General features: G+C 48.5%; 1 protein-coding gene across 1 annotated transcript; it reads right to left on the bottom strand.

The window, feature by feature from the left end:
* Nucleotides 1–465: 465 nt before the first annotated feature.
* Nucleotides 466–13,585, bottom strand: LOC132579221 (potassium voltage-gated channel subfamily C member 1-like). The gene is made up of 3 exons (XM_060249456.1): nucleotides 13,499–13,585; nucleotides 5,834–6,343; nucleotides 466–1,249 (listed from the first exon to the last, which is right to left on the bottom strand). Exons 2-3 carry the CDS (start codon nucleotides 6,329–6,331, stop codon nucleotides 467–469), a joined length of 1,281 nt encoding a protein of 426 aa, XP_060105439.1. The 5' UTR covers nucleotides 6,332–6,343; nucleotides 13,499–13,585; the 3' UTR covers nucleotide 466.
* Between the last annotated feature and the right edge of the window lie 11,640 nt (nucleotides 13,586–25,225).

Raw genomic sequence — 25,225 nt, 5'->3', positions numbered from 1 at the left:
AGGCTTCCCCCTGCTCCTTTCTGGAACCAGAAGGGAGGGGGAGCCAAACCTTCACCAGCGCATTCTTCAAACGATAAGATGCACGCTGTGTTGGGACTGGCAGGGCGCGCTGTGATCACACGGGTGGGCAGCAACAGTACGGGACAGGGTGCAGGAGGGCTGCCATGCCTTGGCGCGGCACCTGGAGGGGTGGGACGGACCACAGCGTGGCAAAGGATGGGCGGCTGCGATGGCGGGCGTACAGGTGGAGGAGGCAAGCAAACTAGGTGCTTGCCTGGGCCACCGGAAGAGGGGGAGCCCAATTTGGCACCCCCACCCTCCTGGCGCCCTAGGCAAATGCCGAGTTTGCTTAGTGGGTGAGCCGGCCCTGGTTGCGGGGGAAGGAGATAAAGGAGATTGTGATTCAGAGAGAAGGGCGGGGTATAAATCTGCAGTCTTCTAGGGAAGATGCTGTTCTGGGGCTCTCTTAATTGTTCCTCTTGCTGCTTTTCAACTTCTCCTTCAGCAGGGCGGTGGCATAATAGTTCTGGAACCTGACCAAAAGGATGGGGAGGGGGATGATGATGGTCAGGATGCCGCAGATTGCTGTGCAGCAGGCGATTACTTTGCCAAATTTGGAGATGGCATAGATGTCTCCGTAGCCAACCATGGTTAAGGTGATTGCTGCCCAGTAGAAGGAAGAGATCATTCCATCAAAGTGGGAGTCCGGTTCATGGAGGTCGGCGTGATAACAGAGGGCACCAAAGAAAAGGACTTCAAAGGTAAAAACCATCAGGAGGATGAAGGCCTCTTTCAAGATGGACTGGAAGGCAAAAGGCAGAATCTGCAGCATCAGAGGGGTCTCCAGGAGCCTGAAGATCTTCAAGAGCTTGACAATGTAGAGGGTCCGGAGCAGACCCAGCCAGAGTAAGACGTGCAGCATTTTATCCAAGTGGGCAGTTAAGAAGAGCTCAATGTAAACTGGAAACAGGGAAAGGAAATCAGTAATATTTAAAGGGTTTGTTAGGAATTTCTTTTTGTCTGGGCAGAATATGAGTCGCATGGAAAACTCAAATGTGAACCAGAGGATGCAGAAGAGCTCTCCATAGAGCAAGTGGGTGGCCTCTTGGAAAGAAGCTCTTGGAGCAATATGGAATGTGTCATCGCCTCTGGAATCCTCATATTGGCTGATATCTACGTAGGTCTTTGGTTCTATGAAAAAGAGAATGAGGATGCCAACACTGAACAGCAGGGAAATTGTCATCAAGCACTGCAAAGAGATGGGAAAACCCATTAGAACAGCGAATGCCAAATGCTAGTCCTCCACTTTTCTTCAGCCCCCATCACCCAACCTCAAGGTTTCCCTAGAACAAGGTGTTTGAATGTCCTCTGCTGTTGTGGCCTCAGCCGATGGTGTCCAAAAGTGGGGAATAGATGCCTGGATGGTGCTGCTGGCCCTGAGTGCTCCAGACTAGAGGAGAAGACGGGTGTGGGGAACACGGGTGTGCAGACGGGTGTGGGGAACTTGCTAGGCCAGCCAATGAAACCTTCAAGTACTGGTGCATGAGATCCCCTTTCCACCCTCTTATACTTGTCTCAATCTTTTCAACCTGTCTTAGAGGGAGGAGTTTGGGGGTTGTCCTGAGAGTTCTCTTCCTGACCCTGAGGGAGCTCCCAGACAAATGGGAAACATCAGCACCTTGAAGTGAACCTAGATTTAGAGGCAGCCAATACTATGATCCTGGGACTGATGCAATAGAAGTGCTCTTGGGTACTCCCAGCAATATGTGAGCTGCAGTGTTCTGCACTCATTTAGAGCCTGCGTTACCTTCAAGGGTACCTCCACGGGAAATGTAGTTTCCGTTGCTTCCTGATTCAGTCTTTTAGGCCAGAAGAACTGCAAACCTTTCCCAGGCTCCACAGCAACAGTGGCCTCTAGAATGGCCTCCCTGCTATTAATTGTTCTTTACAAGGGTAAATCTGGGAGGGGGAAAACAGCCTAGAAGAGTGGTCTCACATGAACCCATTACAAGCAGAGTCTGGAATTCAGAGGACATGTGGGCTCCACTCACAAAAGAGTCCAGTTTTCCCCCTAAACCCCCTCAATTTAGAATTGCATCACCATTACTACTTCTGATTAGTTGACTTCCCATGCAAGGCTCGACCCTCAGCCTGAATTCCCCCCTGTCAGTGGAAGAAGAAGAAGATGATGATATTGGATTTATATCCTGCCCTATACTCCGAATCTCAGATTCTCAGAGCAGACACAATCTCCTTTCCCTCCCCTCCCCCCCACAACAGACACCCTGTGAGGTAGGTGGGGCTGAGAGAGCTCTCACAGAGAAGCTGCCCTTTCAAAGACAACTCTGTGAGAGTTATAGCTCACCCGACTATTCCAGAAGCCGCAAGTGGAGGAGTGGGGAATCAAACCCGGTTCTCCCAGATAAGAGTCTGCACACTTCACCCTGGCACCCAACTGGAAGAGGGGATGATTCCAGACCATGAAGAGAGGCCGCTGCCTGCCAGCCCGCTGCTTCTGCCTCTGCCTTGCGTGTCTTGCTGCTCCTATACAAACCAGCTGAGAAGTCCCCGAGGCTGGGACCAGTTCTGTGGTCTGGGTAAGCCAGTGAGCAGATGGTTTCATCCTGCATTGAACTTTGATGGCAGGGACCTCACCTTCAATCTCACCGCAGCCCTGGGGGACCACAGGCCAGTCATCCTGCCTCGCAGGTCTAACCTTCCTCGCAGGGCTGTTGTGGGGCTAAAGTTCAGGGAGGCCACCCCTTGGTGAATGGCCTGGCTTAATATGCTCCTGGTTTGCAGAGATGGAGAAAGTATTATTATTTATTACCTTTAATTTATACCCCGCCCTCTCCGCAAGCGGACTCAGGGCAGCCAACAGTCCAAAGTACAGAAGAAGGTGACCCAGATGACGAGGGGGCTGGAGCCCCTTCCCTCTGAGGAAAGGCTGAAGAGTCGGGGGCTTTGCAGTTTAGGAAAGAGAGGACTAGGCTTCCGGGTCACATGAGCTTCAGGGTTTGCCGAATGTCTCCCGGCAGCTCTTCTGAGCCACTCTACCGGAGACCCGGTAAGGATCTCTGGCACCAAGAGGCACGATGGTGGCGTAGAATTCTGACAGGTGCGGGATTCGTAGCACCTTCTTTGCCTCCAGCTCCACCGTGCGGTCCCATTTTCGTAATGGCACTAGAAGTCAACTGCTCGTTAGTCCAAGAGCAATGAAGATTAAATAATAATATTCTACACTGAATGAAGCATCTACAAGTAAGTCACTGAAGTATCTGTCTGTTTGCAAGGAAAAAAAACTCCATTAGCTGCTTTGAATTGGGAGAAAAGTGAAGAAAGAGGGGAGGAGTGACATCACTAACCCCCCTCAGCCCCCCCTTTTCAGTGTTAAAAGACTTCAAAGTCTAAAAAGGGGGCTTGAGATGGAAGAAAAACAAAAATCTGTTTTGATGACTGGAGGAAAAATAAAGTGAAACATTGGATTTTGATTGGCGAATATAAAGTGGACTGATTTAAAGACTTAAACTGAAATAAAAGTGAAAAGTGGAAATATTGTAAAAGAGAAGAACTGGCAGAAGGTCCTTTGATTGGTACAAGCTCTCACAGCTCTTTTCCCTTATTGAATGGACATGATGGGGTCGAAGGTAGAATCGGAATGGGACATAAATGTGGTTTTAGAAATTTTTCGGGACACTTTCATGAATAGGATGCAAGCTCTGCAAAAGTCTTTGCATGAGTGCCTCAATCTGATAGATGACCCGACAGCTAGCAATATTACTGAAAGTACAAGTGAGCCACAGGATGTAACAAACCAGATAATATCAGGAGACCAGAAGACAGAGATGATGGGAAAAGAAGAAGCCCAGCAATATGAGAATCATTTTAAAATGGAGTCGGTGGTGAAGAAAGAACACCTTATCAGAAAGGAAGAGGAGGAGCGTCTCTTAAAGATCCCAAAAGCGGAACAGAAAGGAGAAGATAATGCCAGCACATTAGATGATGATGAGAGAAAGAAAATGAAAGCCCAACAGTCTGTTGAAGCAGTAGGAGTGAAACAAACACAGGAGAGCGCCACAGCTGTAGAAGAGAAAAAGAAATACAATAGCCCAGAAAATTTTGACAGACATGTGTTATTAGGACTGGCTAAAAATTGGAAGATCTTCAAAAAGAAAAAAGAAAGAAACAAATAAAATGAGAAATATATTGAGTTAATAAGATCAAGATAAGAATACGATTTATTAGACAGAGAAAAGAAGTAATACTTTATTATTGAATTATTTTTAAGGACCAGTATGCCTAGATTTTATAATATAAAGTTTGTAACAGAAATAAAACATATATTGTCTTTAAGTGTTGGAGGTCCAGAAGAAATATTTGAACTTGAGATAGAGATGTTTTACTAAATATTGAAAATGTGTGCAAAATTTATAATGACATGATTAAGACTTACTGGTGATGATTTTGAGAGAAAAGATAATTATATGTAGAACTTATAATGCTCTTGTCCCATCCTGTATCCCACAACCCTTTCCCTTATTGCTTGCATTATGTAGTTTGCAGAAAAAATAAATAAAACTTGTTATCTTAAGAAAAGAGAGGACTAAGTGCGGGGCACAAGGAAGGCTGGAAAAACTATGCCTGGGATGGAGAGAGCTGACACACATAATTTTCTTTCCCTCTTCAAAAATACCAGAACTACAGGGCATCCAATGAAGCTGATGCGCAGGAGGTGCAGGGCAGACAAACAAAACTACTACTTTACCCAGAGTGATTGAAAGGTGTAATCTGTTGCCAGAGGGTATAGTGATGGCCATGGGAACAGACAGCTTTAAAAGGGAGTTAGATAGATTCATGGAGGATGAGTCTATCTATGGCTTTGGGCCAGGGTAACAGAGAGGGACCTCCACATTCAGAGGCACTAAACCTCTGGATCCCAGAACCAGGACGCCTCATCCGGGGAAGGCCTCAGCTCCAGGGCCAGATCTGGGGGTGGGGGGAGAGGGGGCACTAGCCCTGGGCACCCCCCCCCCCCGGCAAGGGGAGAAAGATTGTCTGCTTTTGCCATCTCTCTGCAAGGCAGGGAGGCAGCAAAGGCAGCTCTGTGACTCCCCTCCCCATATAAACACCCCACCGGGGTGTTTAAATGGGGAAGGGAAGGCAGTTTGCATGCTTTTGCAGGCCTGAGGTTTCCCAGTGGGGTGTTTAAATGGGGAGGGAAGCTAGAGGCCTGCTTTTGCCACCTCTCAACCCTGTGGGGAGATGGCAAAGGCAGGCAATCTGCTTCCCTCTCCCCATTTAAACACCTTGCCAGGGTGTTTAAAGGGGGGGGGGGGAGGAAGGCAGATCATCTGCCTTTGCCATCTCCTAATGAGGCAGGGAGGTGGCAAAGGCAAGCCCGTGGCTTCCCTCCCCATATAAACACCCAGGGTGTTTCAATGGGGAGAGGGAAGCAGATTGCCTGCCTTTGCTGTCTCTTCACGAGATGGGGAGATGGCAAAGGCAGCCCTCCAGCTTCCCTCCCCATTTAAACACCCACCTGGGGTGTTTAAATGGGGGGGGGGGAGGCAGATCACATGCCTCCCATTTTTTGAGTGGGGGCACCATTTTTCGGTTTTGCCAGCCCCTCAAAAAATACGTAGATTCAGCCCAGCCTGTTTTTGGCCCTCCAGAGGAACTGACCGGCTACTGTGTGCAACAGAATGCTGGACTAGAGAACCATTGGTCTGATCCCAAAGGGCTCTTCTTGTGTTATTATTTGTTTGGATTCCCCCATTCCCAGGGCTCTGGCAGACCTTCCCATGCTGAGAGATCATTTAGAAGCCTTCCTTACCATGGCTGCTGCAGAGGAATAGGGCTTGTCAAAGAGAGCCCATATTTTGGGCTGCCACCGAGCCCACAAGTGGTAATCCCTTCTTTCCACCCGGCCCAGGAGAGCCAAGCTGTCTCCATCATGGTTATCGCTGTCGCTCCTGAGAAGAAACTCCTCCTCTGGGCCTTGGGTGTTGCCCAGCTTCATCCAGCAGCAGGGGGCCAGCGTGGTGTGAGGGATTTCCCAGAAGAGCAGCTCCTCCTCCCAGAAGGACTTACAGACCTCTGCCGGACAGTGGAGGTGCTTGGTTCTGTAGTAGTTCAACACATTACCAAAGACCCTGTTGCTTCTATCAAAGAAAAACTCATTGGTGCCAGGGTCATAGTCGAACTTCGCATGGCTCTGGGGCTCCGTGAGCTGGCACAGCTTGGTGCCTGGGAAGGCTTTGAGGGTGCTGCAGTAGGTCTCATGTCTGATGCCTCCAACGTTCAGGACGATCTTTTCTTTAGTGCTCTCCATCTTGTGGCTAGCCTAGCAGAAAGAGAAAGGACACAGCCATCAAGCTTCCGTTGTCTTGATTAGAATCACAGAATCACAGAGTTGAAAGGTCTTTCCAACCCCCTGCACAATGCAGGAAACTCACAAACACCTCCCCCTAAATTCACAGGATCCTCATTGCTGTCAGATGGCCCTCTAGGATCCCTGGCCAAACTGCTTGTTGACCCCAAAGTGACGATCAGCATTTCCCTGGCCATGTCAGAAAGGGCCATGAGAACTAAGTACTGATGCAACCCTTCCTGCCCTCCTTCTCATGATCTGCCTAAGTCCACAGAATCAGCATTGCTGTCAGATGGCCATCTAGCCTCTGTTTAAAAACCTCCAAGGAAGGAGAGCCCACCACCTCCCAAGGAAGCCTGTTCTACTAAGGAATCGCTCTAATGGTCAGGAAGTTCTTCCTAATGTTGAGTCGGAAACTTTTGATTTAATTTCAACCCCTTGGTTCTGGTCCTACCTTCTGGGGCCACAGAAAACAATTCCACAACATCCTCTATATGGCAGCCCTTCAAGTACTTGAAGATGGTGATCCTACCACCTCTCAGCTGCCTCCTCTCCAGGATAAACATCCCCAGCTCCTTCAGCCTTTCCTCATAGGACTTGGTCTCCAGACCCCTCACCATCTTCATCGCCCTCTTCTGGACCTGTTCCACCTTGTCTATATCCTTCTTAAAATGTGGTGCCCAAAACTGAACACAATATTCCAGGTGAGGTTTTACCAGAGCAGAGTAAAGCGATACCATCACATCCCGTGATCTGGACACTATACTTCTGTTGATACAGCCCAAAATTGCATTTGCCCTTTTAGCCACCGCATCACACTGTTGGCTCATATTCAGCATATGGTCCACTAATTCCCCTAGATCCTTTTCACACATACTACTGCTAAGACAAGTCTTCTCCACCTTATAACCATGCATTGGATTTTTCCTACCTAAATGCACTTTAACACAACAATTGCAAGAAGTGATGTAGATCATTTTTTTACTGGAGAACAGGCATGTGCTCTCAGTGGACAGAGGCGGTGGATAAGAATGGCAGATACCTGAGGCAAGTGCCTCACTGTAGGTCCTCCTGTTAGAACTACACACTCTTCACTGGCACCCGACCAGCATTAACTTGCAAGGTGGTTTTCGTCCATCAGACCATGGGATTCCATAAATGAAACCAGGAAGCCATTGGTATAACAGTGAGAAGACGCATCAAAATATGGCCATCTATGCGAGCTAAGAGACTGGATAAAGTTGTTACTAAATATACTGATCAAGACCAAAAACAGTTCTTGGGGAAAAGACAGATGCTTGGAAATATCAGGAGGGTTATAAATGTAATACATAAAGAGCAACTTATTCAGGACAAAATCATGCTTCTTTTTCTCAATGCAGAAAAGGTTTTGATAGGTTTGAACATGACTATCTTGTATAGAAAGATTTGGTATAGGACAGAAATTTGGAAATTGGATACCACTTATGTATCAATCTATGGGCAAGAGTCCTCACTTATGGCAATAAATCAGAGAATTTCCCCCTTTCCAGAGGCGTGTGCCAGGACAGCCCCCTCTCGTCCCTTTTGTTTGTCTTGACCATAGAACCACTAGCAATTGCTATCAGGGACAATGGAAAGGTTTTTGGTGTTAAGTTTCAGAATCCGATCTCTAAAATTTGTTTTTATATGGATGACGTAGTACTCACCAAGACATTCCATTATGGAAATTATGAATCTGATACATTTATTTGGGCCTGTTTTCTTAAGGATGATTTAAAATTGAAATATTTGATTTCATATGATACTAGAAAATTTACTTGAGAATTGGGGATAATCCTATTATACAGGCCTTTTCTGAGCAGGAACGCAGTTCCGGCTGGCTTGGCATCAGGGGTGTAGCCTTATATGCAAATGAGTCCCCGCTGGGCCTTTTCTTTAAAAAGCCCTGTGTGAAATAATGGTGCTGTCAGGGGTGTGTGGCCTAATAGGCAAATGAGCTCCTGCTGGGCTTTTTCCTACCAAAAAATCCCTGCTATTATATATTCAGTATTGGTATTTTGGTATAGTATACCTACAGAATCATGTCCCTCAAAAGGCTCTGCTGGTGATCCCTGGCCCAAAAGATGACCAGAGGCAGAGCCCTCTCACCTCTGCCCTGGGGGGGTTCACGCAGTTCTGCAGGGCCTGTAAAAAGGGGGTTCCGCAATTCATCCACACTGGCCTCCCCTGCTCTGCCTTGGTTTCCCCATCATGCCTGACTTTCTCAGCTTTGCACTATGCCATCTATGGCTACCCGCAATTGGAATCCCTTGGGACTTTGAATTGCACAGCAGATGCCATCTAATTTTTTAGCAATGTTTTATGAACTGATTAATAATTTCATAGATTTTAAGGTTGTGTTATATTTCAATTATGGTGCATGTTTTAATCATGTTGAAACTCACCCTGAGCCTGAAGTGCAGGCAGGGCCACCTCTAAAAATTAAATCAACAAATAAGTTAAAGGGTAGTTTTAGTCTGGGCTGGTCACCAGTGACATCAGTATCCTTTATTCTTTAAAAGCTCAGATCCAGGTCTCCTATTGTCTGTGGTGTGCACTCCATCAGCCATTGAGCTGTCAACTGCCACTCAGCATCTGTTGCATTCCATTGGCTGAAGGACTGAGGCACTGCTTTGCAGTGGAGAGAAAGTAAACCTTCTCTTGATTGGCTGAGGGAGAGAGGAGGAGGGAAACAGCCATAGAAAGCCTTCCCTTAATTGCTAGAGGGATCTTTCCCCTCCTCCTCTGGGGAACCAAACAGTCAGAGACACAGACAACAAAAATGGCACCCCTTGGCAGCAGAACAACAGTGATTCTAGGTATGGAGAGAGAGAAAGAGAGAGAACATGGAGTCCTGTGTTTAAGATTGGGCCACTGGGGAAGCTGCTTTCACTGGCAACTCATTTTCCCATCAGTGCCTGTTGCTAGCCAACCAAGCTTGGTTATTCAGTAAAAGGTATGGGGGGAGGCCCTTTCCAGGCCTTTATTGGCCTTTGAGAAGGAACTCAGTGGGATCAGTCCTGACTAGAGTTGCCAGCTCCAGGTTGGGAAATTCCTGGAAATTTTGTGGTGGAGTCTATGGAACCAAGACTTTGAGGAGGGGAGAGGCCCTAGCTGAATATAACACCATAGAGTCCACCCTCCAAAGCAGTTATTTTCTTCAGGGGGAGAGACAGCTGTTGTCTGGAGTTCAGTTGTGATACGAGGAGATCTTCAGGCTCTGCCTGGAGGTTGGCTACTCTAGGCCTGGCAGCTCCCTCTGAGTGACTTGATGCCATCTGACTGGCATGACTTTAACTAGGCCTAAATGCTTACTACTGATCAGCAGCAGTCCCCCTATGACAGCCAGTGTGGTGTAGCAGTAAGAGCTTCGGAGCAGGGTCTGCCAGACCCAGGTTCCTACTATGGAAGCTGACTGGGTGATTTTGTACCACCCACATACTTCCAGCCTAACCTACCTGACAGGGCCGTTGTGCAGATCAAAAGGGGAAGAGGAAAATGATGTAAGCTACTTTGGTCCCCACTGCCGAGAAAGACTGTTATTTTCCTAGGTAAAGGCTGCAGGGAGGGGGGAGGAGATGGAAAGCTGAAGTCAGAGGGACAGATAAAGGTAGGTTAGCTGGGATGGAGAGAGGGTGTCAGAATTCATGCCATGTTTTTTTCCATATTATTTCTTTTGCTTTTGCTTTAGGTTTAGTGTTGTGTTGTGTTGTCTGAACCTTGTATGTCCTTGAGAATGGTTGGGAAGGAACGTTAAAGCATTCTTTTGTGAATTGCCCTGGGGCCTGGGCCTGGGCACATCATCTTGCAAATTGCTCCTCCGTGCACCATCTGGGGAAAGGAAAGACACATCCTTCAAGACAACATCTTGTGATTGCTCTGAATTATATCCTGCTGTTTACATTAGAGAGTAACTGTCAAGTCCCTGGCAAGGATTTGTTTCAACCTTGTAGTTCAGTAACAGGCTATTGATTTTCCTAATATTTTTGTCATTGCTGGTGAGTGGTTAATTATACCAAGCATATTCATATACCCACTACTATATTGTTGTATTCATATATGTGTTTAGGTACATGTATTCATGACTGCACTAACCCCTTTATTATAACATCAATATTTACTAACCTTTATATATATTCATTATGCTCTCTTATGGATTTATGTAGAATAGTATTGATAACGTATGAGGCCTTAATACAGGGTAACCTATTGTGGGAAGCAAGGGCCTAATCTTGTCTCCCTGGTAATGGAAGATAGGTACCAACTGAAAATGTCTGCAAAACTGGAATGTGATCTTGAAGAAAAATAACACCGTGGTCTGGGAACTAATTCAAAGGCTTTTGAGCAGGAGACGGTTAGACAGGAGGAATGATGGGCCGTTAACCTGTAATCTATATTTGGGCTGTAACTCTGGCTTATCGACAGTCTGGCAAGACAAGTTGTCTTGTGTGTATTTGCTACAGTGTTTGCTATCTGATTCTTCTCTTGCATTTACTCAAGAAGTCTTGTGACAAATTTTGGACAAAACCTTACAGTAACTGCTTTTTCAAGTGTTTATGTTAGAGAGGTCTGGGAGGGGGGAGTTCGGAGCTTGGGGAATTTTAGGACTGTCTGTATTGATTACTTTCATTCTTAGTTTGGTGTAGTGGTTAAGTGCGCGGACTGTTATCTGGGAGAACCGGGTTTGATTCCCCACTCCTCCACTTGCACCTGCTAGCATGGCCTTGGGTCAGCCATAGCCCTGGCAGAGGTTGTCCTTGAAAGGGCAGCTGCTGTGAGAGCCCTCTCCAGCCCCACCCACCTCACAGGGTGTCTGTTGTGGGGGAGGAAGGGAAAGGAGATTGTGAGCCGCTCTGAGACTCCTCGGAGTGGAGGGCGGGATATAAATCCAATATCTTCTTCTTCTTCTTCGCAATGCTTCTCTCCCATGAGAGGGGTTCTGTATCTGTAGCAATTCAATAAAGCTTCACCTATATTCATATAGAGGGAATCTATCTGATTGTTACTCGGAAAATTCCTGGAGATCTGAGGAGCGGACCCTGGCGAGGGTGGGGTTTGAGGAGGAGTGGGAACTCAGACAGGGACAATGCCATAAACTCTGCCCTCCAAACCAGCCATTTCTTCATGGGGGACCATTGTTGCCAATCTCCAGGTGAGAGCTGGAGACCACTGATAATTACAACTCCTCTCCAGATGGGCAGATATCAGTTCCCCTGGAGAAAAATGTAGACTGAGTCATTATATCCTACTGAGGTCACCCTCCCCCCCAGTGACACCCACTGTGGCATGGCAGTTGGCACTTCAGAGCAGGGTCTGCTACACCCAGCTTCTTGTTATGGAAACTGACTGGTTGATTTCTGACCAGTTACAGTCTTTCAGCCTAACCTGCCTCACAGAATCCTAGAATCCTAGAGTGGCAAGGGGCCTCCAGGGTCATCTAGTCCAACCCCCTGCACAATGCAGGAAACTCACAAGCCCCTCCCCCTAAATTCACAGGATCTTCATTGCTGTCAGGTGGCCATCTAGACTCTGTTGAAAAACCTCCAAGGAAGGAGAGCCCACCACCTCCCAAGGAGGAAGCCTCTTCCACTAAGGAACCGCTCTAACAGTCAGGAATCATAGAGTTGGAAGGAACCTCCAGGGTCATCTAGTCCAACCCCCTGCACAATGCAGGAAACTCACAAACACTTCCCCCTAAATTCACAGGATCTTCATTGCTGTCAGGTGGCCATCTAGACTCTGTTTAAAAGCCTCCAAGGAAGGAGAGCCCAACAACAGAGCGGTTGTGCAGATCAAAAGGGGGAGAGGAGAATTATGTAGGCTGCAATTGTCTCCACTGCAAAGAAAGACTGCACTTTTCCTACATAAAGGCTGCAGAGAAGGGGGAGGAGATGGAAAGTTATCCATGCCATCTCTTTTGCCCCCATTCCTTCTTTCTCAATCTACCCTTCTTCTCTGATAACCTACCCCACATTTCCCCACTTTCTCAATTTCCCTTCCCAACAGCTGCCTCCTTGAGACACTTTGCCTCCCTCTATCTTTCCCTTCCCTCCGCAGCCCCACCCTGCCATGGCCATTACATTCACCCACAGCAAATTTCTAGTGCCCGTTGTGTTTCTCTTCACAATGGGCCTCATTACTGGTCATTTAATAAACAGTCACAAGATCTATCTCACAGGTAAGTTCCAATCTGGAGAAATAATAATTTGGTAGCCTGTCTCCTACCTGCAGTCCCCATCACCTTTATTATTCTACAGATAAATATCAAAACCATAAAATACCAATCAAATAACATGAAAGGACAACAGAATACCAGTAGAACACTTACAAATGCAAACTCCTCTCCTATTCTCAATGCAAACTGCCCACACAGAGGGCTTAGAGGTGTACATGTTTCAATGCATCATTACAGAGATTCTAGCATTCAGCAGATGTGGGATCCAAAGAGGGAGCCCTGGGCTTCAGGCCCTGCTTTTCTGCTCTCTTATGCTTGGGATGATGCACACCTTAGTGCCCAGGTAGAGTCTCGGGTCCCCTGCCTCAGATGCAACGGAAACGCACATGGGTTGTGGGTTCTGTGCATGGAAATAGCCTCTGGTTCAGAGTGGAGAAGGGGCTTTGGTCTCCCCACTCTGCACCAACTTCATAGCCTGAATCAGTCCCAGCAGGCATGTTATTTAGCCTACTGGGAAAACCCACCTGTATCCTGGGCAGCCTGGAGGTTTCCTAGGATCTGTCAACACTATCAACAATGTAATAAAACCAGCATTAACATCAACAAATTTAAACATGAACTAAAATACCCAGATAATGAAGATAATCACATAGCAGGAACCAACATTGGCCCTTAAAGCATTCATTAGAAAAACCCATGTGTGAGTGAGGCCAGTATCCCATTGCGAAGGTCCACTCCTGCTTCCATCTATCCCTGTTTTCTCAGACAGACCTCAGTGGTCAGCTGTAGTGTTTGCAGGCTCTTTCTGCAGTCCCACCTTCTGCCATCCTGCTTTTTTTTCATTTACCTGGAAATCATCACACCTCTCTGTTACCAAAAGCATGGTCTCCGCGATGAATCTTAAATAAAAAAGCAGCTCTTTGGATCCTTACCTTCGCCCTTCAGCTGCATGTGGCCAGAGAGGGAGAAAGTGCAGAGGACCGCAAGGGAAGCAGAGAGCTGGATGAAAACAGGATGTTCAGTGGCCCACTTCCAAGTGGCAAGCTGTGAGGGGCTAGAAAACAAAGCCAGTTAATACAGCAAACCCATCTCATCCCCTCCCCCCCCCTAAAAAAAATCCCCATCAACAGTGACTCACCATTCTTCAGGGAACAATTTTCAAATAAGCCAATAAGCCCTGTGCCAATTGGTCCTCATCTCCACCCACGGCTCCACGAAGACCACTGATGTCTTGAAGCAGGCAGAGTTCAAACTTTCTTGGCTGAACAGAGTTGTTGTGCAACACGGGAGGGAAACAACAAACAAGGACAATTTGTTTCATTCCTCTTTTTTTTTTTAGAGACCTCTCTCTGATATTTATTTTTTCCCTTCCTGTAAAGAGGACATCTTCTTCCCACATGTTCAGTAATAATCAGACACAAACAGAATAAGAGGCAGTCAACGACTCCTGTGTGAAGATTGTCAAGTCTGTTGTATTGTTATTAACATGATGTCCAACTCTGGTTCAGAAGCAAGGGATTCTGGGCGCTTACTGAACACCGAATGCTGCTAGCTACCCCTCCTCCCCCCCTCCTCCTCTTAGCTATGCCTTTGTTGTGTAGTCTGCTTTGAAATGCTGATATGGGAGCAAGATTGTGGAGCCTTCTCAAGCTGGGTGTCTGTGGGAGTGTTAAGCGCCAAGGCCTTGGCTTGGGAAGGTCTTCATTTCTGCTTTCAATAAACTAGTTACTTTGTTTCAACCAAAGACTCGTTATTGAATTCAGCTGACTTGACATTTTGAAGGACTCCCTATCTTGGGGTTCAACCTTTCCGGCAACTGAAAAGGCGATGACCGACCAGCCTCCAGACAACGGAGAACTCCCAACCAGAGCGGAGGGGGCCGAGACACCCTGGCACATTCATACTGCCAGAAGGACCGCGGCCTCCCCTCCCCAGTTCCAGCTGGTGGTCACCCCCCGGCAATACCAGCCGAGGACCTCGACCACGTTAATGGACCAGGCACCGATCCGCCGAGAGGCGATCATGACCCGCCACACCAAGCGGGTTCAACTGGCCGAAGCCGCGGCTACCAACCCGGGCGAGTCGGGCGAGGGAGTCGAGGCGACCGGGGCCCAAGCCCCCGGCAGCGGGAGTGAAGGCGCGGAGTGTGGGGCTGAGGACGGAGGGCCGAAGCCCAAGGACCCGCACGATGAGGACTACGAGATGTTCCGATCGATGGTCCGCCGCGAGGTCGACGGGGCGATGAAGGACCTCAAGGAACAAATGCAGACCCTAACCGCGCAGCTGGGGAGAGCGCTGGGGGTAACCGGGGCCCGCCAGCAACAGCCAGGCCCGGCGGGGCCGCCCAAGCCAACCTCCACCCATCGCCCCTGCGGCACCCCAAGCGCCGGCGGCGCCCCAAGCGCCGGCGGGCCTCGCCCCGGCCAGGCAACGAGACCTGGGGGGGGGGGGGCCGGGAGCTGGATGCAACTTTCGACGGGGACCCGGAGGAAGTAAACTACCTTGCAATCCAAGCAAATAGCTACATGTACTATTGGGGAGACCTGTTCCCTGATGAGATGAGCCGAGTTGACTATCTGGGGTCGAAACTGCAGGGCGCTGCTAAGAAGTGGTATGTGAGCCTGTGTGAGACCAACAGCCCGATCCTGCACTTCGTGAACACATTCATGCAAGCTCTACAGACCCAGTACGAGGACCCCCTGCAGGAGGCCCAGGCGCTATCGGCGCTGCGGAACATGAAGCAGGGGGCCTGATCCATCCGGGAGTACGCCGCAGATTTCCAGGCGAACGCTGCCCGAGCCCGGAATTGGAACGAGGTAATGAAGATTGAACACTTCACCAACGGGCTGAACCCTAGCATTCTGGACCGGGCGCTCACCCAAGCCAGCCCAGATACGCTAGTGGGGTGGATTCAGCTCGCAGGAGAGGTGGAAACCAACCTGAAGAGAGTGGCAATGCTGCGCCAAGCACTGGCAGCGGGCAAAGGAGCACCCAAGACCACCCCTGGGAAGGTCGAGCCTCCCAAAGCCAAAAAACTGCCGGCGGCCGCCCCGGCGGGGCCCCGCCACTGCTTCTGGTGCGGCGACCCAAACCACCTTGCCTCCAACTGCCCTCAGCCACCCGCGGGGGCCGCCCCGACACCAGGGTTGACCAGGCAGAGCACCCCGGGGCCTAAGAAGCCCACTGGCTGCCCTAAGGATGTGGCGAAAAGCAGCGCGCTGATGGTGCAGGAGGAGCTGCAGGAGGAAGAGGTCCGTCTTTCTGCCGAATTGGCCGACCTCGCGTGGGAAGAAGAGCCGGCGGGAAACGACTCCGACCTGCTTTGAATGGTGCCAACCAGCAGGTCGATCGGGAGAAGGCACCACTCACGGTGAGAACCACGGGAAAGCTGTATTTTGTGATGGTGAAACTGCTGAACCCAAAACTGAAAAGATTCCTACAGATTTGAGCCCTCATAGACTCGGGGTGTAACCGAGAACTAATCTCCCCCAAGGTGGTGGAGGCTCTGGGACTAGAGCGCTCGCAGCTTCCCCACCCCATGTTGTTCGAGCATATACATCCCGATGACCCTGAGAAAAGAAATCTTGCAACTATGCCATTCATCTAAATTGGCCAGGCACTTTGGCTATGTAAAAACCTTGCACTTAGTAAACCGGCAGTTTTGGTGGCCGTCCCTTAGGAAGGATGTGTTGGAATTCATAACCAGCTGCCCGATATGCATAATGGCAAAAAAGAGAGGGGGGAAGCCCCCCGGCCTGCTGCAACCACTAGAAACAGCCAAACGCCCCTGGGCCATTGTGTCTATGGACTTTATAGTAGAGCTTCCTTCTTCACGGGGGAAGACAGTCATTTTAGTGGTAGTAGACACGTTCTCCAAGCAGGCTCATTTCATCCCCTGTGCCCAACTACCCACCGCCAAGAAACTGGCCGCCCTATTCTTTGATCACGTGGCCAAACTCCACTCAATTCCAGACAAGGTTATTAGTGACCGGGGGCCTCAGTTCGTTGCCACCTTTTGGCGGGAGTTCTGCAAACTGTTAGGAATGGAGCAGGGGCTAAGCTCAGCATACCACCCCCAGACGGACGGACAGATGGAGAGAGTGAACGGGGTGCTGGAACAATATTTGAGATGCTTTGTAAGTCAACGCCAGTCTGACTGGGTAGACCTCCTCCCGTTTGCAGAATATGCCTAAAACAACAGTGCTCACAGTTCCACTAAAGCCTCCCCCTTCTCCACAGTGTTTGGGTATGAGGGAAAACCGATCCCGATGCTGCCGGGGGGGGGGGAGATTCAGGGACGGGCTCTGCCTTCGAGCAGTGGTGGCAGGGTCCTAGCCAGTGCTGGCCAGCTATCCAGGAAAACTTAAAAACAGCAAAAGAGGCTTACAAGAGGCAATACGACAAGTCTCACATGCCAGTCTGGGAACTAAAAGTTGGGGACTCAGTGTACCTGTCAACGAAAAATCTACCCCTCTCCCAACCATCTAGAAAGCTGGCTTTTAAATTCGTGGGGCCCTTTAAGATCAAGCGGGTAATTAACCCAGTAACGGTGGAATTAGATTTGCCTCCGGCTCTTGGTAAAATCCACCCTGTATTTCATTGCAGCTTACTTCCTCGAAGCCTGCACCCGACCGATTGGCACCAATCAGAGTCAACGAAGCACAGTTCCGAAACACAGAGCCATAATCAGGAGCAACCTCGAGCCCGCGCCGTAGGGGGGGCTTAGGGGGGGCAGTATGTCAAGTCTGCTGTATTGTTATTAACATGATGTCCAACTCTGGTTCAGAAGCAAGGGATTCTGGGCGCTTACTGAACACCGAATGCTGCTAGCTACCTCTCCTCCCCCCCTCCTCCTCTTAGCTATGCCTTTGTTGTGTAGTCTGCTTTGAAATGCTGATATGGGAGCAAGATTGTGGAGCCTTCTCAAGCTGAGTGTCTGTGAGAGTGTGAAGCGCCAAGGCCTTGGCTTGGGAACGAGGGAGTAACATCCTTGCGCGAAAATATACTGCCTAGAGTGCCCCGCCCATAGGAATCCTTTGATCTATACCTTAAATGCTTGGTTAATGTCCATGTACCCCAGTCCTTCAATCTCTATCATGGTCTTCATTTCTGCTTTCAATAAACTAGTTACTTTGTTTCAACCAAAGACTCGTTATTGAATTCAGCTGACTTGACAAAGATGCCCTAGAAAATCCAAACTTGTTCTCCTATTACCACTTCCTCACAAGCACGTGAGATGCGTTCAGACAGCAATGGATCATTAGCTTTCATGTTTGTGCTAGGAGTGGAAAACTGGGATCTCTTCCCCAGAGAGGTAGCTGACATCAGGTTTCCAGTGGGAAAAGGATGACAGAGACCTAGTTTAAAGATTTTAAAAGGAATATATGGAGTTTATTGGGGGATTCAATAGAATGTGGGAGGGCTTATCTGAAGCAAATATTAAGAAATACTAAATCAAAGCCTGGACATCCAAAACTAACAATATAACAACAACACAATGTTTGAATCCAGTGGCCCTGGACCCAAACTTTGTTCTGCTGCTTCAGACCAACACAGCTTACCCCCCCACACACACACACTTGGAGCAGGAGTTACCTTTAAGCTAAATCTGTAAATGAGGGGGAAACAGGGACTAGGCCAGAGGAGAAGTGGAACCTGTGGTGGCGGAGGTGTCCAGTCTCCCAGATGTGAGGCCTAAACAGTGGAGAGGAGTGAAGTGCCAGGTCTCTGTGTGGGGCAGTGAGCTTTGGAAAATACAAACGATAGATGAAGATGGGGAGCAATGCTATACTTGTCATAGACTACATGGAAATCAGATGACAAAAGGAGGGGTTCAGTAAGTTGGGAGCCTGTGTTGCTGTCCAGTTTGTAACCCGCATCAGACTCCAATTAGTGACCCTAAAGCCAGGAGGCCTGTGGCACAGAGTGGTAAAGCTGCACTACTGCAGTCCAAGCTCTGCTCAAGACCTGAGTTCGATCCTGGCGGAAACTGGGTTCAGGTAGCTGGCTCAAGGTTGACTCAGCCTTCCATCCTTCTGAGGTTGGTAAAATGAGTCCCCAGCTTGCTGATGGCAATGTAAATGACTGGGGAAGGCAATGGCAAAACACCCCGTAAAAAGTCTGCCATGAAAACGTCGTAATGCGACGTCACCCCAGAGTCGGAAACAGCTGGTGCTTGCACAGGGGACAACCTTCACCTTTAAAGTTAACCTGTTTCTGGCCCGGAGCATAAAGTAAAATATTTTCAGAAAACAAAAGATTGCAACAGTCGGATAATTTATTAGAAATGATCAGGCCTCATTTTGGGCAGGAGCTCACAGGAGTGGAGCTCCATATCCTCTAAATTTTATTGTGCTCTTTCTTTCTCCCCCCCCCCCGAAAAATACTTGCTTCTGAGCTCCATTGTTTAAACCCCTGTGAGAATTTTGCTGAACTCTATGATTAACTTTCTATTATTTCCCCCCACAAAAAATGGGAAAACAACCAAAACATTTATTTATTTATTTATTTATTTGGGATTTATATCCCGCCCTTCCCACGAATGGCTCCCACGAATAAATTTATTTATTTATTTATTTATTTATTTATTTATTTATTTATTTATTTATCTGAGATTTATATCCCGCCCTTCCCACTAGGTGGCTCAGGGCGACTTACAACATGTAAAACTAACATAAAATATAAAATTAAGCATTAAAATTAACATTTCATAATTTATAGTTAAAAATCTAAACAATTATTATATACATAAACATTAAAATCATACAACATATCAAGCAGACAGATGGAAATCTTCATCATGCCACTGTGGCCACATAGGAGAAAGTTATTTAAAAAGTATGATGGGAGGAAGGTTTTATGATGACAATTATAATTCAAGAAGCATTTTAAGGTAGAGGCTGAGCTGATATAACTTCGTACACCTTCTGGTGATGTCAGGGGTGTGTGGCATATGCAAATGAATTGTGCTAATGAGCTCCGGCATCTCTTTCTCTACAAAATCCACGATCCACAACTTGTGATTTGGACCCATGCCCCTCCTGGCTAATCAAGGCCTGCCAGGAGGAACTAAGATATCCTATACGGGATATTATAAATCGATCCCTTTCAGAGGGTGCTTTCCCAACACCCCTGAAAGAGGCATTGGTCCGCCCTCTCTTGAAAAAACCGTCATCAGATCCGGCCGAATTGGCACACTACCGACCGGTCTCAAATTTGCCCTTTTTGGGCAAAATTATTGAGAGGGCTGTGGCGTTGCAGTTACAGGATTTTTTGGAGGACGCCTCCGTCTTAGACCCATGCTAGTCCGGCTTTCGCCCGGGCCATGGGACGGAAACAGTCCTGGTCGCCCTCATGGATGACCTCCGACGACAACTGGATCGAGGCGGTTCGGCAGTACTGCTGCTGCTAGACCTATCGGCTGCGTTCGATATGGTCGACCATCGGCTGCTGACCCACCGCCTCGCCGATGCAGGAATTCGGGGGCTCTCCTCCTTTCTTGAAGGTCAGGGACAAAGGGTGGCAATGGGGGGGGGCTGTCCCAGAGGCACCCACTTCACTGTGGCGTGCCCCAGGGAGCAGTTCTCTCCCCGATGTTGTTTAACGTCTTTATGCGCCCCCTTGCCCAGATCGTACAGAGGTATGGGCTGGGTTGTCATCAATATGCAGATGACACCCAGCTCTATCTATTGATGGATGGCCGGGCTGGTGATGTCCCTATAAATCTGGACCGGGCATTACAAGCCGTGGCTGACTGGCTCAGGCTGAGCGGGCTGAAGTTGAATCCGGCGAAGACTGAGGTCCTTTGCGTGGGCCACGGCGGACCGGGAGGGGAGATTACCTTACCGGCTTTTGACGGTGCGCCACTGACACCAGTGCGCAAAGTCAAGAGCCTGGGAGTGCTACTGGAATCCTCTTTATCAATGGAGGCCCAGATAGCTGCCACTGCTAGATCCGCCTTCTTTCATCTCAAGAGGGCAAGGCAGTTGGCTCCCTTCTTGGAGCGCAGCGACCTAGCAACTGTGATCCACGCAACGGTCACTTCGAGATTAGACTACTGCAATGCCCTCTACATGGGGCTGCCCTTATACCGAACACGGAGACTTCAGGTAGTCCAGAACGCGGCGGCCAGGCTGCTAGAGGGACTACCACGGTGGGAACATGTGCGGCCTGGGCTGCGGGATCTGCATTGGCTGCCGGTTGTGTACCGTGTTCGCTATAAAGTGCTGGTTATCACCTTTAAAGCCCTATATGGCCGAGGACCTGCCTATCCAAGGGACCGCCTCTCCCCATATGTTCCCCAGAGAGCACTGAGATCTAGCTCTCAGAACCTTCTAACAGTCCCTGGGCCAAGAGAAGCTAGGTTGAAGGCTACTAGGGAGCAAGCCTTCTCAGTAATGGCCCCGCGTTGGTGGAACCACCTTCCAGAGATGATACGAGCCCTGCGGGACCTGAATCAATTCCGCAGGGCTTGCAAAACATTTCTTTTCCAGCTTGCTTTTGAAACAGAACCTGATTAACTTGACGTGCGGCCACCTAGCCATCTTGTGGATATTATGACTTACAGTATTTTAGCACCCATTTTATATATTTTATCTATTTTAAATAATTTATTATGTAATTGATTGTATTTGAGACTGTTTGCATTGTTTTATTGAATCATGGAATTCCATGTCTGTGAGCCGCCCTGAGCCCGCCTTTGGCGGGGGAGGGCGGGATATAAAAATAAAATTATTATTATTATTAAAATGACCCCTGGAAATGATAAAACGATATTGAGGAAAGGCAACAGGAAGGGAGGTTTTTGATTGAGTTATAATTTGGGATTTAAAAACTGGAAAAATGGACAACGGGAAGATCTGACCGGGAGGTTCCAGGCTGCCAGAGGGCCCTTAAAGTCCAGATTGCCTCAGTGGCCAGTGATTGCCAAACAATGCAGAGTCTTTGTCTTCTAGCCTGGCATCGTTCACTGCTTCCATCCTGTTGGCACCACCTGATTTCTTGGAAGTGGATGCTTTTGTGAACAAAACATGGCAAAGTTCTGTGGCAGCCTTGTGGGATCTGCTCATGTGTAGCAGTGCGGCTTTTTTGAGCAGGAACGCACAGGAATGCCACTCCAGCTGGCTTGGAATCAGGGGGTGTGGCCTGATATGCAAATGAGTCCCTGCTGGGCTTTTTCTACAAAAGAAGTCCTGTGTAGCAGATACATTATTGCTATGGGGCGGGGCTTGCAGGTGGAAGTGGGAGGAGGGACACTGAGTCAAAATCATACTGGGATACTGCCAGGAAGGCAGAGACAGGCCCATCTCATCTAAGAGTAAAGAAAAGGTTCCTTGCACAGTTTATAAGACTTCGGGGCCTAAGAAAAAGGGATTCTCCATTCCCCCCCTCCCTCAATCCAAGAAGCAACATTCCAAGGTTTTGAGGAGATGTATAGAGGTTAAGTACTTGTATCTTGGATTTTCAGTGGTTGATAGAACTGTTTCTATCTTAGCTGTTTTAAAAAACAATTACATATATATACTTCAAAATGTATATTGTACAAGAATTATATGTTCTGGTATCCAGGCAGAAGAAGAAAATAAGATTAAGATTTTATAAATATACTAGGGATAAGCCCCATTGTGAGAATAAATACAAAGGGCTCTAGAAAGAGGTTCTGGATGAATGCCCCAGCCTTGGGCACTCAGGGTCAATTTGCTGTGGAGTCACGGCATGATGATAGACACTGAAGCTCACACTGCAAGCCCTGAACCCCCCTTTTCTACCATTTATGGACTGAGTTTACTCTGGCCAGTGCCTTCCTGACTTAATTTAAACCATTATCCTCTGCTGCTAAGAGGAACAACTCCTTGCCCTCCTCTAAGTGACAGCCCTTCAATGACTTCAAGAGAGCCATCAACCTCCTCTTCTTCAGACTGGACATTCCCAAGTCCCTCAGCGTTTCCTCATAAGGCTTGGTCTCCAGGCCCCTGATCTTCAGGACATTGCTCTGGTTCTGCTGGGCTTGCAAAAATGCCCCCCCTTCATTTTCTGTTCTGCTGGGCTTCTATTGCCCTTGCTTTCTTTACTCGTTTTTCCCTCCAACAGAAACAAAGGTGGTGCATGGGGGCACCTTCTTTGGGGTACCTGTATATCCAATCCTCACCAGAATTGGAGGCAGGCAAAGTCATCCAAGATCCCCTATGAGTTTAATGTCCTAGCATGCTGCGGGTGGGTGTTCTACCATGTTACAAACCAAACGTTTAGCTCTTACAAGTTTGTGACAGTTTGTGGTTCATGAATAAGGCATGCCACGAACCACTAACTGAACCACATTTTCCTGATCCATGCCCATCTTTACAGATGACACAAATTTAGGATGAACTGTTGATTGTGTGTAAACTGTGTTTCCCCCACATATCTTTTCTTATAGTAACATTTACTAAGTATTTGACTGGACAGTCAAGGCACAGATGAAGGCAAAACAATCAAGAGATTAAGTGTTACGTGCTGTAAGTTTCAGCTTAAATTGAGAAAATGACTCTCTTTTAATTTTTTTTTATTAAAATGCAACATACATAAGAAACGATATACAAAGTTAGATTTGCTGTGTCAGAATCCTTATCTGTTAACTATGAAATATCAAAGAAATAATGGTTTCCCCCCTAAGGCCTGATTTGTGCCCCCTGAGACACGGCTGACTGACGGCCATTCTCTTGCTCAACTCCACTCCTTCAATTACCTGGGCTTCCAGTTCCACTCTTCTCTTTATTGGAGCATCCCTTGCAAACTTGCATCAGCCAGTTCTCTAATCAATCTTACAACTATTTACTGGTGCCTTTTTTCTCTTGATGGGTGTTACATTCCTTCACAAGTATTTAATTATGAGCCAGTGAAGATGCAGGCCCCAATTTGGATTCAAACTAGAATTGCCAAGTAGGGGCTAGGAAATACCCAGAGACTGTGGTTGAAGTGTGGAGAGAGAGGTGTTTGGGGAGGAGCAAGAGCTCAGAGGACTCTGGAGCCATAGAGGTAGGGTTGCCAAGTCCAATTCAAGAAATATCTGGGGACTTTGGGGGTGGAGCCAGGAGACATTGGGGGCGGAGCCAGGAGACTTTGGGGCGGAGCCAGGAACAAGGGTGTGACAAGCATAATTGAACTCCGAGGGAGTTCTGGCCATCACATTTAAAGGGACAGCACACCTTTTAAAATGTCTTCCTTCCATAGGAAATAATGAAGGATAGGGGTACCTTCTTTCGGGGCTCATAGAATTGGACCCCCTGGTCCAATCATTTTAAAACTTGGGGAGTACTTTGGGGAGAGACATTTGATACTATATGGAAAATTTGGTGCCATTCCTCAAAAACTAGCTCCCCCAGAGCCCCTGAAACCTCGATCTCCACCTAGGGAATAATGAAGTGCTCAGCAGACGTTTTCCCTCCGCCCTTTCTGGTGACTCTGGATTGCCCTCTCTACTCACAAGTTGCTGCCAACTTCTCCAAAGCAACACAGACACCCCATCCCAAGAGGAAGCCTTTCAATTGGAGTCTGAAGCCTCCGGAGGTGGAAACGCACATGGCCCTCTGGGGGCGGGGCTTCCCCCACCAGCCAGCTGACTGGGGGCGGGAAGGAGCCTGGGAAAGTGGAAGAACCCCCGCTGGGACCTGGGGATTGGCAAGCCTACATCGAGGCCACCCTCCAAAGCAGCTATTTTCTCCAGGGGGACGGATCTCTGTGGCCTGGAGATCAGTTGTAATTCCTGGAGATTTCCAGGCCCCACCTGGAGGCTGGCCACCCTCGTTCAGGTTCTTAAACCTTCTACTGGATGCATCCAAACTGCCTCCCTGTGTGCTCTTCTTGGAGCCTTGTCAGCACTGCCTGTGACTAAGAGAGGTGTGAAGCAAAACCGAACCACAGCTTGGTCTGCAGCCCTGGAGTTCCAGCTTCTTCTCACTCACACTCCCTCCCAGCTATGGTCAGCTGGCTTCAGTTGGACTCCCAGTCCAGCTCCTGGAGCCAGCTGATGGACAAGAAACTGGCCAATCTGGGGTTCTCTACATACTTTGTTCTTTGGGGCACCATTCAGAACCGTCCTTCTCTGGACCCCTCAAAGAGTCCCTCCCACCATCCCCAACAGAGGCCAGGCCTGAGGAGCTGAAGAGGCCAGTGAGCCTCTGTAGTCCCTGGGGGTGCCTCTCTTTCAGCCAGATGTGTCCCTGGTGGCTGCAAGGGCAATGCCTGGGATGAAGGCCTCCTTCCCCTCCATTGCATTGGGTGGCCCTCCCCTGGCAGACCAGGAGCTCCTCCTGTCTCTGATGGTTTGGGTGCTCCATTGGGCAAGGTTCGGTTGGCCAGTGGGAGGGACCATTCTGAGGCCTCCTTCCAGGGCCATGTAAGTTTCCAGGTCCACTCCTGGCCACTGTGGCAGAGCCTACCAAAGGCAACCATGGAGGCCTAAACGATGGGCTCCACGAGGGAGAGTGGATGTCAGCCAATCAGCACAGGAAGGGAGGTCACTGAAGAAAATGAATGGGTTTTCCCCATTTGTATACAAGAATAATCTCTAAGTACTATTTAGTAAAAGCAGCAGCACTAGAGCTTAAAATGATGAGAGACAACTGTGTATAGTGTGGGCGAGCTCTCCAGAAACATTCCCCCTCATCCTGCAAATAGCTGGA

The sequence above is a fragment of the Heteronotia binoei genome, chromosome 11 (genome assembly GCF_032191835.1).
Source record: "Heteronotia binoei isolate CCM8104 ecotype False Entrance Well chromosome 11, APGP_CSIRO_Hbin_v1, whole genome shotgun sequence".
Taxonomy (NCBI): Eukaryota; Metazoa; Chordata; class Lepidosauria; order Squamata; family Gekkonidae; genus Heteronotia; species Heteronotia binoei.
The sequence above is the reverse complement of the archived record's forward strand: the minus strand, read 5'-3'. Positions and strand labels throughout refer to the sequence as shown.